The 17,851-nt window shown below is 56.2% G+C and overlaps 1 protein-coding gene across 1 annotated transcript; it reads right to left on the bottom strand.

Annotated features, from left to right (window-relative positions):
- Positions 1 to 727: 727 nt before the first annotated feature.
- PITPNB (phosphatidylinositol transfer protein beta) lies at positions 728 to 16,903 on the bottom strand. The gene is made up of 11 exons (XM_060249237.1): positions 16,836 to 16,903; positions 16,729 to 16,759; positions 16,091 to 16,236; positions 14,781 to 14,872; positions 14,195 to 14,202; positions 11,167 to 11,241; positions 10,808 to 10,891; positions 6,839 to 6,916; positions 3,668 to 3,778; positions 3,424 to 3,546; positions 728 to 1,483 (listed from the first exon to the last, which is right to left on the bottom strand). Exons 1-11 carry the CDS (start codon positions 16,853 to 16,855, stop codon positions 1,433 to 1,435), a joined length of 819 nt encoding a protein of 272 aa, XP_060105220.1. The 5' UTR covers positions 16,856 to 16,903; the 3' UTR covers positions 728 to 1,432.
- Between the last annotated feature and the right edge of the window lie 948 nt (positions 16,904 to 17,851).

The raw sequence follows: 17,851 nt of genomic DNA, 5'->3' as shown, positions 1-17,851 counted from the left end.
GCAAGCCTCAACACTCGGGAAGGAGCCACTGCCTAGATCAGCCAGTCTTTTACAAACAGCTATTTACAAAGCCAACCGTGCAACAGCAAGAAGAGCAAGCTAGCCCCACTTGGAGGCACAGCCTTGGGGTCACCCTCCAGCCAGCCCGCTCCCAGGAGCTGACAGGGAGGCACCCTGCCCTCACCCCCGGGAATGTTTCTGTAGGCAAAGGACACCCACCACTCAGCAGCCCTCTAAGGTGTGGCACCGGTGGCTTTGTGGCGGGCCCTCCTTAACTGAAGCCAGTCAGAGTCCAACTCCTCTGCTTGCCTCTACTCCACCAAGATGCTGCTGCTGCGACTCTATCAAGCTTGGGGGGAGGCGGCATATCCAGGGTACGAGCCCCTCCCCTCAGAAGGGAAGATGACCCTCGAGAGAATCTACAGAAGGTCTTCCAGAGGGAGGCCAGCTTCTTGCCTTTACCTCTAGTTAATGACCAAAAAAATGCTAAGGTTACAGTTTCGCCACATTTATACAGTCAACTTCTGAGGGTGAAGAGAGCCAGAAATCTCATTTTCTCATCTGTCTGTTTGCAGCGCAGTCCAGCTGACAAGCAGTGGCTCTGGAGCGCAGCAGCGCCTGCCTGCAGAGAGGGAGGGAGGGAGCCGAGTGGTCTTCCGGCTGCCAGGCTGGGCTGGACTCTCACCCACAACGGGGCCATTCAGGATGCTCACAAATCAGAAGCCTCTTCCTATTTTGCCAATTTTAATGAAGAAACACTCAATTTTCAATATACAAAATACCAGTGAAACAGATTTTTTTTTCCTTTGCAGCAGCAGATGAAAAAAAACTGGGCTTGCCTTGTTTTTCTTTTTCACTCAAAGGCAAAAAACTGACTGCTGCTACAAGAGACATTTCTGATCTGATTGCAAGATAATGACAATCCAGAAATAAATAGCTATAAATACATTCAGAGTTCTTATTCCAAAAATATGTGGAGAAACACAAGAAGAGGGATTAACTGCTGATCCAAGTCTGCTTGCTTGAGAGCAGGAGGAGGAGGGGAGTCCGAGCACGAGGAGAGACTCAAGCAGCCCCAGAGCAAAAACGAGGCCCACCGGGAAGGTCAGGGCCAGGCTGCTCCTGGGCTCAGATGGAGGAGGACAAGCGCCATGAAAAACAGCCACTACAGGGCTGCCACCACCATCTCTTCTCCCCCGAACAGGACACTAGGTGGGCCTTGGTTGCATTAGAGAGAGAGAGAGATAATGAAAGCTGCTGTTTCCTTGGTGAAAGAGATTCAGGACCCTGGAGAAACCGTGGCAGCTCCCCCAGACACGTGCACACGCTGCTGTGTGTGCACACGCTGCTGTGTGTGCACACACGCACAACCCCGGTGTGCAGAGAGCTGCGTGGACCAACGTGCTGACAGCATGGCTGGGATGGCCGGCCTTCATTCGTCGTTCGCAGCACTCGTCCCTCTCACTTGACCTTGGTGACGCAACTGCAGAGGGAAAAGGCAAAGCCCCTCAGAAGTGGAATCAGCTGGCCGGCTGGCAGGTTCCTCCGGGGGAGAGGAGAGGCTCACCCCCCAGGGCAAGGACACAGCATGCCACTCAGCCAATCAGGACGGCAAGCCCCCACGCTGCAAAATGAAAAGGGAGAAACCCCACTCGAGAGCCCGGCACAGAGAGCTGCTCCCAGATGGGCCTCTGGAAGCAGGAATTCATTTTAGGGGAATGCATCAGCTTCCACGGGGAAACTGCAGCCAGTTCAGCAGGAGCAGCCAGCCCATGGGGTTCGACATCTTCGCCCCCGGGGATATGCCTGAGGCTTCAGAGCAGCCCTTCTACCTGAACGCAAAGCCCTGAGCCACTCTGGCCACGGGTGAGCCCCGCACGGCACTGCTGCTCTGAGCCAAACCGAGAGGGTGATGCCCCCTGCAGAGGGGCTGGAGCAAGAATCCCGGGCACAGCTGCAGGACAGCACCTGGGAGATGCAAGGCCTTGTCTTGAGAACCTCGTGAGGGAGGCTGGCAACAAAGCAGCCCCACCGGGGCGGAGAGGTGGTCAGAGGAGGCGGCTGGCAGGCAGGCAGCTCTGCTGCTCCCCCAGCCTTGCTGCGCAGGAAGTGGCCATTCCTCAGCAGGGGCTTGGAGGCCTCTCCTCTCCCAACAAGTCACTTACACAACTGGATTCTGCCTCTGACCTACACAGGACTCCTCTAGACGTCGGCAGCCAACGTACCTCGGACGGAACCTTTCTTACGCATCTAGACGCAAAATAAAACGGTAAGAAGCCCCCAGGAAGTCCACCCAGCAGGGGTTAGTGAGAAAGGGTCCCAGCAGCTGAAGAACGGCCTTTGAGAGCCAGCCTGGACCTTCTCCACAGGGAGAGGCAGGGCAGCGAGGCCTCGGCTTCCTCCCCTGAACAGCACACCGCGGAAGCAAAAAGCCGAGACACCTCTGTGCTGCCCCCTGGAGAAGGGAAGGGGAACAGGAGGGAAATTTCAGGCAAGGCTGGCAGTGACCTCCAGCCCTGCATTCCAGCCTCAAGCCAGAGGGAATCCACCAGGACCCAGAGATTCTGGTTCATTCTCAACACAATGCAAGAACTCCTGCTGGAAGCAGAGTGGCACGCAGGGAACTGCGCGAGACCATCACCCCTTGCTGAGATGCAGGAGAGCAAAGAAGAAGGAAAGAGGCCAGAGAAGCCAACAGAGATGTGTGATGGGAAAAATGCTGGCGGAGAGGAGAGAGAGAGTGCCAAAGAAAGAAGGCGACCCAGAGGCCTTTCAAGTCCCAAAGCAGAACCCAGGGCTGGGGCCGCAGCCACCATGCCCTTCCCGATGCAGGCAAGAGTGCAGGCTGTGTGGGAGGGTGAGAGGAGGGCACACTGGAGAGGCGTTCCCTGGGAGCAGAAGAGCTGCTGCAACCGGGGGGAGGGGGGTGCTGCCTGCCAGAGCCCAGCTGTCCTCTACAGGAAGGGAGACCAGAATTCTGAGTGACAGCCCTGAAAAGGGAAGCACAAGAAGAAGACGACGATGACAAAGAAGAGGAGGAGGAGGAGAGAGGCAAGAAGATGAAGATGCTCAAGGTGAAGGAAGAAAGGCCCCGCCTGAACCGTCACAAGTGCAGAGCAGCCGGCCGGATGGGGCTGAGCCCAACAGCAGGGGCTTCTTCGCAGCAGCTCTGCTCTTCCGGCTCAGGGTTTGCCCTGCGAAGCACGAGCAGAAGGACTTGCAATCCAAAGGGAGCAGCTGAAAAGCTGCCCATGCTCAGAGTCTGCCAGCCCTGGAAACAGGCAGCAGGAGAACCCATCCCCCAGATGGCCCAGTCGCTCGGGAAAGAGGTGGGACTCCTGCTCAGCAGACCGCAGCTGTCTCAGGCTGCCATTCCCAGAGAGCAGGGAAGGAGGAGGCCGCAGGGCGAGGGCCGACACTCACCGCTTCCAGCTCTCTCTGGGTTTCATCCTCCATTCGCCGGATGTCTTCCATGGAAAGGTCGATCCACTTGTCAATCCAGCAGAACAGCTGCCGATGGAAGTTAGTGAAGATCCGTTTTTCTTGCTGTCAAGAGGAGACAACGCAGGACTAGCTGGCAGGTCCCTGGCTGACCAAGCAGCTGTTGTCAGGAGGGGGCAGGAAGGCGAGGACCCCTCCCCTCCAGCCAGTGCTCCCGCCTCCTCACCTTCTGAATGAAGTTCTCCACTTTATTCTGCAACCCCCACCACTTGAATTTGATCGTCACCAGCTTGTAGGCGCACATTTTGGGACAGTCCTCATCAGCCGCCAGCTCCTTCTGTAGAACCCAGACACACACCCCCAGGCATGAGCAGAAAGGCCGCCTGCCTGCCTGCCTGGTGTTTTCCATCTGGCAGGGGGGAACTTCAAACAGGCCCCGCTCACCCCTGCAGACGGCCCACAGCTGGGAAGACGAAAGGCCCCCCTCTCTCTCTTCCCCCTCCCCCCTCGTTCCTGCAGCAACCCAGGCCAAAGCGGGGTCAGGGGAGGGCCACTCCACCCCACAGGCCCATGGGGAGATGGCATGCACCCAGGAGCAGAGAGGAGGCCCCTGGTCAGGAGGGAGGGAGGGAGGGAGGGAGGAAGGAAGGAAGGAAGGAAGGAAGGAAGGAAGGAAGGAAGGAAGGAAGGAAGGAAGGAAGGAAGGAAGGAAGGAAGGAAGGAAGGAAGGAAGGAAGGAAGGAAGGAAGGAAGGAAGGAAGGAAGGAAGGAAGGAAGGGAGGGAGGGAGGGAGCACTGCTGGTTGCAAAGGAGACGTGTCCACTTGGGAGACCCAGCTTCAAATCCCACTCCTGTTGGGTGACCCTGGGCCAGCCACGCTCTCAACCTAACCCAAGATGGAGGAGAGGAGCCTCACAGAAGTCACTTGGGGTCTCCATGGGGGTCAGCCGCTGTGGGGGTCCCTGCAGGGCGCGAGAGACATCCGGCTGTCCTGGTGGAACTCGCTGCCCGAGAACTCCTGGGCCTTTGGATGCGTGAGCTTTCTGTAGGGCTCCCAGCAAGGCAGAAATGTGCCCCCAGGTCTGGCCCTCTCAGCTCCCCCTTCCCTCCACCGAGGGGCCTGAACTGATCCATCATCTGGGAAACAGTATGGCTTTCCCAGGAATTTGGAAAATGTATTTTAATTTGGTTCTTTTTTTAAAAAAATATTGTATTGCCCTGCTGTAAGGTGCCATGAGCCCTGCCTGCAGCAGAGGGCAGCCCAGCAAACAGAAACAAATGACTCCAGTGAGCAAAAGCCCCCACGGAGTGCAGGGGCTTCAATCTCTTTCTCCCCCCCCCACCTCATGCTACCACGAGGGAGGGCCCCATTCAGGGTCTGCAGGGAGCATCCCTCTCCCCCCCAGGAGATGCCGCTTGAGCCCCTGCAAGACCAGCCAGGCTCGCTCATGGACAGCGCTTCACACAAACCTCCAGCCAGGAGCTGCTCGGAAAGAGGCCGACTGCCCTCACTCTGTGGGCCAAGCAGCGCCCTGGCGGGCCCCCCTCAACTGCAGCAGAGCCAGCTCTGGTGGTTCCCCCCGCCCCCGCCAAGATGGACCTGGGCTGCCCCAGCTCTGAATTTGGGTGGGGCCCGGAAGGGTCTGAAGTGAGGGCCCCTCAAGGCGAGTCTATTTGCTGCAATGGGACCCTGGAACAAACACAGGCTGCACTACAAGAGCAGGTACCAGGAGGGGGAAGGAAAGACCAGCCGCCTTCCGCCGCCTCTCCCCGACAGAAGAGCCGGGCTCCACCCTGGGTGCTGAACTGGGGGCATGGGACCCGAAATACTTTTATTGGTGAACTGGAGAGGAAGGCCCCTTTCACTCTCCCCTCCTGCCCCGGAGGCTCTCAGGCTGGCCAAGAGGGCATTCTCACCCCAAAGAGATGGGCACCCACCTGCGGGCCCTTTGCCCAGCCTGGGGGGAGGGGGGGAGTCGATTCCTGGATCCTGGGAGGGAGGGACTCGGCAGAGATGGACCCGCTCCCCAAGCACAGAGGGAGTGTTCAATGGACCGCAAGTTAACTCCGGGAAGCCTGGCTTGGTGGCTGTTTCCCCTGTGTGTTGAGCTGCTCTCTTTAACTCTGCCCTTCTGGCTTAACAGGACCTTTTGTGGACTCCAGCTCTTCCAGCAGGTCAAGTGCTGGATCCTTGGGGGAGGGGTGTGTGAGCCTTTAGATCAAGGGCTGCAGCGCCCCTGATCCGGGGGGGGGGGGGAGGGATGCTGCAGCCCAGCTGTGCCCACAGACTGTTGAGGCAACACAAACCCACCATTCCAAGTAGGCTTCTAACCCAGAAGGCGGGCAGCAGAAGCCAGGAAGGGCAAGCTCGATATCACACGAGATGCTGCGCACATCCAGCCACAGACCAGGCTGAGGAAATCCCACCAGCTGGAACTTCTCTGCTGTGTGTGTGTGTTTGGGGGGGGGGGGTGCCACCCCAATTTTGAGCCAGTCTGGAAGGGAACGAGGAGCCAACTAGAAAAATGTCTGCTGCATTATTTGAAAACAGTGAAGGCTTCCTCCTGGTCCACTTTGAAATCAATGTACCCCTTTTAAGGTGGCTCGAGAGCAGCAGGGTGAACCAGCTCAAGGTTCCTGCACCCCAATTTGGGGAAAAGGGTCTCCAGGTCAGCAAGCACCTAAGAACAGAGGGACGCCGGATTATACTGTTGTTCTGGAGTGCCTGGGACTTATTTTTTGAGACGATTTCTCTCTACCTGTAGGATGGTGAAATGTTGCTGCACTATGCAATTACTCCTATGCGTATGCATTAAGCGTTTGCTATACATGTTGTAACTGGTAATGTTTATTCCACTTTATAAATGTTGTATTGCTTCTAGAGGATTAGTCTTTTTGTCACAGTCTGGTTTTCTAGCTGGCCAGTTTGGAAGGGAGCAGCCCCTACTGGGCAAAGTTCCCCTCCCAGCGGAGTCTTGCCATCCGGCACCCAAGGCAGGCTCTGGGAGCCCTGCAGAGAGATGCAAGGATGTCTGAGGCAGCGCTCTTGTCCCCGCAGGCACCTTAAAGCCAAGAAGCCTTTTCTCCTCCTGACCTGGTGCCGGGTTCTGAGACTCTAAGAGGCCGCTGGGGCAGAGGGCAGCTGCAGACAGGAGGCAAAGAGAGCTCTTCCCACAAGCTCACCCAAGTGGCATGCTTGAAGCCGCAGCACCCGGCTCCCCCCTGAGCCAAGTGCCTGCAATGAGCAGCACCCCAAAGGCCAACTCGCCTGGGTCCACCCTGCAAGCCTCCCGCAGAGACAAAGCAGCCAGCAGCCTCGCCACCCCTCCGCACAGGAGAGAAAGGGCTGGGGGACCCACATGCAGGTAAGGGCCCAAAGGAGCAGTGCCCCACTTGCCTTCCAGTTGGGCCCCAAGGGACCTCTCTTGGTCTTCACGGACTGGAACAGGGCTGGGTCCTCATCCTCCTTGTAGTCCTGCAAAGGAAAGAGGCAAAGCTGAGGCAGAGAGAAAGCTCCTCCAGCGGCCTCTCAGCCCCCGCTCTTCCCAGGGAGGGAGAGAAGCTCTTGCCAGCTCGTCACACCAGGCTCCTCTGGCCAAGTGGTGAACAGAAGCTGGGCAGGGCTGAGTCCCCAGAAGACCTTTGCAGCACCACCCCCCTACAAAAGCCTCCACCTGCTGCCTGGCTGCCTCACACAAACACACACCACAGCACGGGAGGACACACACCAAGGCCTTCATTCCGCATCCTGCCAGCAGCCCCCATATGGAAAGCCCCCACCTCTGGGAGCCAGCCTAGCAGGCCCCTTCCACACCACACAAGGCTTCTTCCAGGCCCACGCTGGTGTGTGCTGCCCACTCCTGCAGAAACTGGCACACTGAACAAAACCTGCCTGGTCTTAAAGGGCCCCCCGAACTCAAACGTCGTTCTCCTGCTTCAGACCAGGACGGCTACTGCCCACCTGCACCCAGGCAGCATCCCACACTCAGCACGGAGGAAGGGAGCCCAGGTGCCAACTCCACCTCACACAAGCCGAGGGCCACACCCAAGAGAGCGGGGGGGGGGCTGCTCAGGAAAGGGGAATAGGTGCCCCCACACCAAAGGAGAGAGCTGCCCCTCTCCCCCACACCCTGCCAGAGCAACAGAAGCAGAGGGATTTGGTTTCATTCAAAATACTTCTCTACCTGCCTTACTTCCGCTAGCATCCAGGCTCCCAGTGCGGCGGGCGAGCCGAGCAAGGACACCTGAGGGGCGTCCATGCTCATTCAAGAGTCACTTTCCTTCAGGGCCCCCCCCACTCCAAGGATCTCTGGTACTGACCTGGGGTGGGACGCTGCGGAGAGTCCGTCACCAGCCAAACAGCCACCCCCCACCTGCCAAGGGGCTGGGGCCATGGAGCTGGCACAGCTGCCTCTGTGCAGGCCAGGGGCCTCTTGTCCTCCACGGCATCTCATCCACCACACTGGACTGGACTTTGCCAGGGGTCTGACTGCTGCCATGGGGTGCCCTGCTCAGATCACTAGGCACCTCTGGTGGCCATTCTCAATCTGTTCTTAAATTCAGGGGGATTAAAAGAGGCTGTGGAAAGACCGCTCTTAAAGAAACCATCCTTGGATCCTGCCAATTGCTTCCCAGTCTCAAACCTCTTGTTTCCAGGCCAGGTAATTGAGAGAGTGGTGGTAGACCAGCTCCGGAGTTTTCTTGGACGATACGGAGGCCTGGACCCCTTCCCGGCTGGCTCCTGCCCTGGTCATGGGGCAGAGATGGTGCTGCTCCCCCTCGCAGGCAATCTTCAGACGCCTGGACTGAGACGGGTCAGTCCTGACGGCAGGGTCTGGCACAGCCCCTCACAATCTGCTGATGCACTGCCTCGCCAATGTAGGAGTCTGTTCGACGGTCTTGAAATGACTCCTCTCATTCCTCCAGGGCCGGGGACAGAGGGTGTCGCCTCAATACCTCCGGGGGCCTGGGGTCCCTCAAGGGGCAATCCACTCTCCAGTGTGCTTTAACATGCAGATGTGCCCACTCACCCAGCTGGTGTGCAGTTTTGGGCTGAGCTGCCACCAGCACACGGATGACACCCAGCTGCATCTGTTGATGGATGGATGGATGAATGGCCAGATACCGCCCCCTCCCTCCTGGCTGGAGACTGTGTTGGGAAGGTTGAGGCAGAGCTGGCTGAAAGGGAACCCTTCTAAGATGGAGATACTGTGGCTGGCTGGAGGGGAGGGCTTCTGGGTTGGGGTGCCAGCTCCCAGCTCTGGACCTCTTCTGGCATGCCCCTCGCATTTATTTACTTTCCATTTATACCCCACCCATTCCACACGGACTCCGGGCGGACTCAAAGAACATGACTCCCTGGGGAGAAGGCTCTTCTGGTGCTCCCTGGCCTGGGAAAGGCAATCTGGCCGTCCCTGACCAGAGCCAAGCAAGCATTTTCAGCCAGCCTGGTGGAACCCCCTGCCCAGTGGGGAGCCTGCTGCAGTTCCGCAGGGCCTGGAAGGCAGAGATGTTCCGCCTCCCAGGCGCCTGGCTGAGGACAGCAACAGTCACCATCAGCCCCGCCCCTCCAAGGGACACCTTTAATACCATCTGAACTAGAGTGATGGTTGTTTACATTTTGAACTTGGTTTCTTATGGCTACTGATTGGGCTTCTCAGATGCTGTGAACGGCCCTGAGCTCTTCTTGGGGGAGGGTGGCCTGGAAATCCAGGCTGGGGAAGCTGCCCAGGTGACCTCAGGTCAGGTCATGACTGTGAGCACAGGGGGGGGAGGGTCACAGTCCTTGCAGGGGGGAGGGCTGGGTGGGTAAAAGTGTGACAAATGCTGGATCCCCCTCCCCCTCCTCCCCGCACACGCTCAGCAAGGCCTCTGTGCTGCACTTCTCGCACTGAGACCCGCATGGATAAGCCAAAGAGGGCAAGGCTTCAGCAGAAACTCCTTGGGTGAGGTCTGGGGAAAGGGAAGATGCCCCACAGCAAGTGAATGTCCAGTCCCCCCTCCCCAAATAGCCACCTGCCCACAGAAAGCCCCTCTGGATGTAGGGCGCGGCAGATGAAACAAGAGCGGAGCAGAGAAGGAGCTCCCAGCCTGACCTTGGTTTGTGTGTTCCTTCTGCTCATTTTCCTTCAAATCACTTCCACAAGTGCAGCCCTCTCTGGGGCTAATTGCACGTCTCCTTCTGCTTACACTTGCAAGAGTCCTCCTCTCCTGGGAAGTGACTTTTGTATACAAATCACACAAAACCATTTTGACAAAACACCGGAGATGATTAGAAGGAGCCAGGGTTCACTGGAGACCCCCAGCAGCAGCAGCAGCGAGCAACAGATGCCTGCCCAGGGCGGGGCGGCCATCTGCCTTCCATTAGGCCTGCCAAGGCCAGAGGCGGGCTGTTTATTGATTGGCGCTTCAGATGGTTTGGCCAAGGCTCACTCAGCACAGTGAAGGCCGAGCGCTTGGCAGGACGGAGCACAGGCGGCTGCAGATGCCTCTGCTTCCATTGCGAGGTTCTCTGCTTCACCAGCACCCGTTTGTTGTGACGGTCCAGAAATGACAACCGGGCAGAGGAGGACAGCAGGGCCTCTCTTCAGGGCCCAGCCAAGCCCAGATATCCCCTTTCCAAGCCAACAAAACACTTGCGAAGCAGGACCAGGCGGAGGTGCAACTAACAGCCCCGAGGCCACCCCAAAGGGGAGGGGGAACTCTGGCCCCTGGGATCCTGCACAGGAACCAGCTCCTCTCTTCCAAGGGGGTCTGCTTCACAGCATCACCTGAACTGCACCCTCCAAATATCAAGCGCGGACCTATGCCTGAGCCACACCTCCTTCACACAGGCAGCCTTTTAAAATCCTGAGCTGCCCCACAGCTTCTGGGTCTGGGAGGGAGAGGGAGAGGGCGCACTGCCCTTCATTCACAAGACTTTTTGCCTTCTCTGTTGCATTTGTGCTGCAAGCCGAAAAGCAGCATATAAATGCCTAAGAAGCCAAAGCCAGCAGCAGCTCTCCTGCACGTCTGGAGATGAACCTTCTGACACTGCTGAGAGACTTGGCTGAGACCCTCCAAGGAGCCCTGGCTCATCCCCTGCCACCCACCATGAGCCTCCTTCTTGCAAAGAAAGGCACTCCTAAGCCCCTCTGCTGCAGACCCCCTTGCACAGAGCGTCTCCCACACGCTCCCTGTCCCAACCTCTTGGCTGAAGGCCAGCCCACAAGCGGAGAGACCAGGCACTGGCACACGCGGCACGCTCGCTGCGCCAGGCTGGCTGGCTGGCTGGGGAAGCTGCTGCTCTGCTTGTTCAAAGCGAAGGTTCTGCAGGGCTGCCCAACTCCTCCTCCTCCTCCCCCCCGGGCAGATGCGACCCACTCACTCCTGGCTCCACTTGGTTTCGCTCTGCAATGTCAATGTGAATAACTTCCACGCTCTTCCATGTTTCTGGGTCCAGCTCGTGGACCTGCAAGAGGAGGGAGAGAGAGAGAGTTCCATTGGGCCCGGCCGTGACCATCTCTCTGTCCCCAGAGAACCCCTCCTGGGAGCGGAGCAGGGGGTGCCCTCAAGCACCAAGCCTCGAGCCAGAGGCCCTTCTGATCCAAACTCCTGAGTGCTTCCCTTGCGTGGCTCGCACAGGCCAACACCCCCCCCCCCCACCCAGGGGAGGAAGGAGCACGTCTTCCATGCTCAGTCTGGCCGCTGAGGGGGCCAAGCAGCCCGGCCCACTCTCCAACCTACATTGTCTGAACTCCCCAAGTCTGGCTTGTGCCACGTCTCAATCTTGATGAAGAAATCCTCTTTCATGTATTCGTTCTGGCAAGAAGAAATGACAAAGAGGGAGGAACAACACAATTCATTGCAAACTCTCTTTAAACCAACTCTCACTTCTGGCCCCAGGGGACATCTTGGGGCAGGAGAACACCTTAGGAGGCAGACTTGGAACCCAGCCTCTCCCAGGGGAGAATGAGCTGAGGATGGGGGGTCCAATACTCCCACTAAGCTGTGGAGTCCTGTGAGCAAAAATTCTGCTTCGCGAGCTACCAGTGTCAAAGTTGTGAACTACTGCATAGATTAGTTTGCTCTGGGGCCATTTTTCTTGGGCTAAGACAAAAATGTGTGAGCTGGAGGCTAAAAAAACTCTGAGCTAGCTCACACTAAGTCAGCTGAGTTAGTGTGACTAGCTCACAATTTTTTAGCGTCTGGCTCACACATAGCTCAGCAAAAATGGCCCCAAAATAAACTAATTTATGGAGTAGCTCCCAAAGCAGGATTTTTGCTTACCAGACTCCACAGCTTAGAGGGTGCCTTGGTGGGCCTCCCCCTCCCTGATCATTCTGCCCCCACCCACTCTTCATCCCCTCGACAAGCCTGGCTAAAGGGCTCAGCCCCTGGTGGGGGGCAGGGCTGGCAGTAGAAGGGGATGGGGCAAGGGGTAACTGAGAGCAGCACCTTCACCTGCTGACAGCCTCCAGTCCTGCAAACCACACAAGCCCCCCCGCCGCCCCCCACAGCCTGGAGTGCAAAAGAACCATCAGTTCCCCAGGACCTCCCACCAGCCCACACTGGAAAGATGGGGAGGAGCCTGCCCCTTTCATCACCCCCAGAGTGTCTGCAGCAACACCTGAGTCTCAACGTCCCAGAACATCTCCTCAACACACTTGGAACCCCATCTCATTTGGAATACTGTGTACAATTCTGGTCACCACACCTCAAAAAAGATAATATAGCACTGGAAAAAGTGCAGAAAAGGGCAACTAGAAAGATTAAAGGATTGGAACACTTTCCCTATGAAGATAAAGTGCTTGGGGCTCTCTAGCTGGGAGAAAAATCGACTGCGGGGTGACATGATAGAGGTTTACAAGATTATGCAAAGGATAAAGAAGGTAGAGAAAGTACTTTTCTCCCTTTCTCACAATACAAGAACTTGCGGGCACTCAATGAAATTGTTGAGCAGTTGGGTTAGAATGGATAAAAGGAAGTACTTTTCCCCCCAAAGGGTGATTAACATGTGGAGTTCACTGCCACAGGAGGTGACGGCAGCTACAAGCATAGCCAGCTTCAAGAGGGGATTGGATAAAAATATGGAGCAGAGGTCCATCAGTGGCTGTTAGCCACAGTGTATTGATGGAACTTTCTGTCTAGGGCAGTCCGGAGTATGTCTACCTAGGTCTTACAGTTACCTACATATTATTATGGAACATCATGGGATGTTAGCTTGTTATTTTTCATCTTGGCAATCTGATATGTTTTGTAAAAACGTGATATTAAGTGATAATTTGTTTTTTATTTCTTTTTTCCCTTGCCGCTATTACCCACCTTAACTATTGATCAAAAAAGAATAAAAGATCAGAAAGTGAAAAAAGGGGGGGATTGGATAAACATATGGAGCAGAGGTCCATCAGTGGCTATTAGACACAAGGTATAGATGGAACTCTGTCTGGGGCAAGCGATGCTCTGTATTCTTGGTGCTTGGGGGGAGGGGCAACAGTGGGAGAGCTTCTAGTGCCCTGGCCCCATGGATGGACCTCCTGATGGCACCTGGTTTTTTTTTGCCACTGTGTGACACAGAGTGTTGGACTGGAGGGGCCAGTGGCCTGATCCAATATGGCTTCTCTTATGTTCTTATGTGACCCAGAGTGTTGGACTGGAGGGGCCACTGGCCTGATCCAACAGGGCTTCTCTTCTGTTCTTATGTGACACAGAGTGTTGGACTGAATGGGCCATTGGCCTGATCCAACATGGCTTCTCTTATGTGACACAGAGTGTTGGACTGGATGGGCCATTGGCCTGATCCAACATGGCTTCTCTTATGTTCTTATGTCCTGATGGCACCTGGGTTTTTTGGCCACTGTGTGACACAGAGTGTTGGATTGGAGGGGCCACTGGCCTGATCCAACTGGCTTCTCTTATGTTCTTCTGTGACACAGAGTGTTGGACTGGAGGGGCCAGTGGCCTGATCCAATATGGCTTCTCTTATGTTCTTATGTGACACAAAGTGTTGGACTGGAGGGGCCACTGGCCTGATCCAACAGGGCTTCTCTTCTATTCTTATGTGACACAGAGTGTTGGACTGAATGGGCCATTGGCTTGATCCAACAGGGCTTCTCATGTTCTTATAAACCAGTCCTCCCCCCGCCCCAACCAGCCTATGCTGTTTGCTATACCAATTTGTACCATAGGCTGAGAGGCTGGGCCTCATTCCTCCCTCAATGGCCTCCTGAGGTATACTCAGTTATCTCTCTGAGACTTCAAGCACAACCATCTCACCGTCATTCAGGTTTCATGGTTTTCAGATTCTAATGTAAATTACATTAACTGTTTCTATGTGCTTCTTGGTGTCTTGTAGTCTGCCCTGAGCAGCCTTGCAAAGTAAGGTGGGATTTCTAATTCCCAAGATGACATGCCCAAATCTCTTGGAAGGAGGCAGGGGCTCTGATCTAGAGGGAGGTCCTCCCCAGAACTGGGCCCTTCATTCTGCCCAGACCTCAGGCTGCTGGAGGAGATGCTAATGACCTGGAGCAGGGCTCCTGGCATAGCAGGAAGCCATTTCCATCTCCAAGGACGGAGGACCCTGTCTCTCTTTTCTCTCCTTGCAGAATGTGCCCTGCCAGCCATTCAGCCTGGAAATCCAGCAGGTTCAATGGAGGACTTGAACCCCTCCCCTAGAGGCACCCTGCCTACAACTTGACAACACACGCACAAGATTAAACATTCCAGAACTGCTAAAAGTTAAATGCCATTCCCAGAGCAAAACAACAGCACTTACCGTTACAACTGAAGCCCGGGAAAACATGCAAAGAGAAAGAGAAAGGGAACAATCAACCAAGGGCAGGAACTGGATTCCCCTCTAAAAACAAACTCTTTTAACTCACTTGTTAAAACACTAGAGGTGCTCTCCCACAGGCTGCACATCTGAGCAATGTGCATGGGGTGGAGGAAGACAGAATACTCTTCCCGCTGAAGCTGCTGCAATGCCCAGCCCTTGGGCAAGTCCCTGACTGCACCACCAGCCCAAGCCCTGTTATATGGTACTTCGGGCATTCTACTCTCACCCCTCCAGCCACGTCTGGGGTCTAGTACTGCTATGCCAGGTGAGGTGTGCAGCTCGCCAACTGTAAGCCACCATCCCCAGATCACAGACACACCACGGGCTGGATGGCTGCAAATGCTCAGGGCCAAGAGAACAGCAGCTTGCAGGAATTCATCTGGTTCCAGAAATATGATGCAGCAAACACTGTCCGCCCTCCCTTCCCCACCCCCCCCAAAAGAGAGACTGATCTTCATATGACTTCACAGAGGCCTGCACAGCTTCAGGCACTATACTGGTGCTTGGCCTCAAACTGGGTACTCACTTGTCCTGCAGTACGGGTACGCATTCCAGGCCTTTTCATGGAAGACCAGAGAGCCTTCAGGAGCAATCATCCGCACAAAACCAGGGACCTTGCTGCAAAGAAATGGAGAGGACAACCAGGACAATATGCTCACCACAAGAGTTTCATTTTTGCTTTTAATGTTCTGTGCAAAGAGACATTTCTTGCCAGATAAGAGTTAGACAATGTGCAAGCATCCAGCAACTCAGCACCTGTAAACTGCCAAAATGTTTTAAGTCCCAAAAACAATCAAGCAGAAGGTAAAGAAAGCAACTGAAACATAACCTGGGCAGCTTTCAAGAGCACGAGGCTTCCGGCCATCAACTCCTGCCTTTCCTAGAGAACAAGGTGGGCTGCAACACGGGCAGCTTCTGTGGCAGACCCTTAAAGTTACTGCTTACCAGCTAAAAATCTCCAAAAGGATTCCTCTCTCAGGGCATCCTTCCAACACCCATCACACCACCCACTCGAGAACAGGTGCTTCTTCTCTAGCCAGCAAGCAGCAACACACCCACACCCAGAACTCTTAACTAAATGATCCAGAAATTGGAAAAAAACCTAGCCTCTTCCATTTAAGAAGGATTCTGGAAAGGAAATTACAACCCAGATTGAGACCCAACTTGGTGTAGCGGTTAGCAGCAGACTCTAATCTGGAGAACTGGGTTTGATTCCCCACTCCTCCTCCACATACAGTCAGCTGGGTGGCCTTGGGCCAGTCATGGCTCTCTCAGCCCCACCTACCTCTCAGGACACCTGTTATGGGGAGAGGAAGGGAAGGAGATTGTAATCTGCTCTGGGACTCCATTGGGTAGTGAAAGGTGGGGTATAAAAACCAACTCTTCTTCTCTGTCTCCATAGGCACAAGCAGCAACCTCCCCACCACCACCCCAGGAGCTGGTTGAAGCAAAGTTTCTAGGTTAGGCACAGGAGAAACCAGTGGCCTCCTAACAGCCCCTCTGCTCTTCAAGCTGAAAACACCAACTCCCCCCACTGCACACCTACAAATATTCTACCTGTCACTCCAGAAAGAGTAGCGGTTGTTTCCTCAGCTGGTACAGGCTCCGCCAGCTTGTGCCTGTCCTGGGAACTGCTGGCAGCCCCTTCTCCCCTCCCCCTCCCCCCATGGCATCCCCCGTGAACCTCGGCACCCGCCAAGCAGTGGGCAAAAGCAGCAAGAAAAGTGGCAATGCAAGGAGGACGGCCAGAGCCTCAGCTGACGGGCTGGACCACAACCAGCCCTTTGTGGAGGAGGAGGAGCCCACCCCCACCAGCAGGTCTCAGGGCCTCCGTACCTCTTCAGGTGGTAGATCTTATGCGTATACTGGCCCGTCTCGCCATCCTTCTCGTAAGGCTCATTCTTTAGAACCTGGATCCCTTCACCGCCACCTGTTTCATTCTTACTGGCTTCAGCCACAGAGTAAAGCTGCCCAACTTGATACTAGGAAGAAAAGCAAAAAAACCAAGATGCCAAAAAAAAAACCCCATACAAAACTAGAGTGACAGTGAAATCGTTCTATGCTGTGGCCAGCAATCTGCCATTTACATCACTTTCACTCTGACACATCAGTGGGAAAGCCCTGAATAGCTAAAGCGGTACCAAGAGGAGGGAGCAGACCCCACTGCCTGAGGGGCACTTTCCACACCCACACCCTCCCGGCATTCATCTCCTTAGAGTTTTATCCCATGCTGCTTTTTTGCGGGGCGGGGAGCGAGCAAGAGCTGCTGTGTCGGTTCCGAGGCTGCCTGTTCTGGAAAGGCGGGACGCTTCCCCTCCCCCGCGGCTGATGCCTTCAGCGCCTCCTGCTTGTGCGAAGCTGCAGGAGGCGCCGGCTGCAGCTCTCCCGGAACCCCCAGCCGCCCCCGGGCGACGGAGGCAGCTCCCCTGCAGCAGGAGGAGGAGGAGGAGGGCGGCGGCGATGGCGGGACCCACCTCTTGCACGGAGCAGGGCAGGAGCACTCGGCTGCAAGAGAGAGAGAGAGAGGGGGGGTGAGTGGGGGGAGAGGGGGCGGGGGAGGGGGCGGGGGGGCTCCACTTACAACTCCTTGATGAGCACCATCTTCCCGCACAGAAGCTCAACGCGCAGGCGCCGCCGGCGTCCCTTACCCACACGCCACCGCGCTAGCGCGACGCTTCCGGCTCCCGGATGCACGACTTCCGGCGCGACCAGGCAGAGGCCATCGAGCGGCCGCGGAAAGACCGGCCCCGGGCCCCCTGCCCCGCCGGAAGTGTTTGTCACGGGGAGGCAGGCCGCCGCGCGCCTCAGCGGCACTTCCGGCTTCCGCCACTGAGGCAGGCCTAGAGCGGCGAGGAGGAAGAGACAAGGCGGGAGGGAGAGAGGGGCTCCTGTGAGAGGCGGGCTTTGGGGGCTCCTCCCCTCCCCAGCCAGGAAACAGGGGCGGGGCTTGGCTGCTCCTCCCCCCCAAAAGAAGAGGAAGAAAGGGGAGGGCAAACGGGGCTGATTCTGCGGGGTGGCCAAGTCCAATGCAAGAAATATCTGGGGGCTTTGGGGGTGGAGCCAGGAGACATTGGGGTGGAGCCAAGATCAAGGCTGTGACAAGCATCATTGAACTCCAAGGGAGTTCTGGCCATCGCATTTAAAGGGACGGCACACCTTTTCAATGCCTTCCTTCCATAGGAAATAATGAAGGATAGGGGCACCTTCTTTTGGGGGCTCATAGAATTGGGCCCCCTGGTCCAATCTTTTTGAAACTTGGGGGGTATTTTGGGGAGAGGCACCGGATGCTATACTGAAAATTTGATGCCTCTACCCCAAAATGCAGCCCCCCCAGATACCCGTGGATCAATTCTTCATGATTTTCTATGGGAATAAATCTCCATAGGGAATAACAGCGTTCCCAGCAGACATTCCCCTCCCCTCTCCCCTCTTTCTGACCACCCTGATCCGGGGGAGGGGATCCCCTGCCCACACCTGGGGATTGGCAACCCTTGGGGTGGCTTGAAGCGTCTCTCCTGCGACGGCTCCTTCCTGACAGCCCGGGCAGCGCGCTCTCTCTCTTCCTGTGCCGCGCTTTCGGCCTCCCTCTGGCCGCTT

This window comes from Heteronotia binoei, chromosome 11, assembly GCF_032191835.1.
Source record: "Heteronotia binoei isolate CCM8104 ecotype False Entrance Well chromosome 11, APGP_CSIRO_Hbin_v1, whole genome shotgun sequence".
NCBI classification, from domain to species: domain Eukaryota; kingdom Metazoa; phylum Chordata; class Lepidosauria; order Squamata; family Gekkonidae; genus Heteronotia; species Heteronotia binoei.
Note: the sequence above shows the minus strand (reverse complement) of the source record. Positions and strands in the feature narration are given on the sequence as shown.

Coding starts and splice junctions, on each gene's coding strand:
- PITPNB (XM_060249237.1), bottom strand. CDS start 16,855: ATGGTGCTCATCAAGGAGTT. Junction 16,760..16,835: donor ATGGTGCTCATCAAGGAGTT/GTAAGTGGAGCC, acceptor TCTCTCTTGCAG/CCGAGTGCTCCTGCCCTGCT. Junction 6,917..10,807: donor GAAACCAAGTGGAGCCAGGA/GTGAGTGGGTCG, acceptor TTTCCTTTGCAG/GACTACAAGGAGGATGAGGA.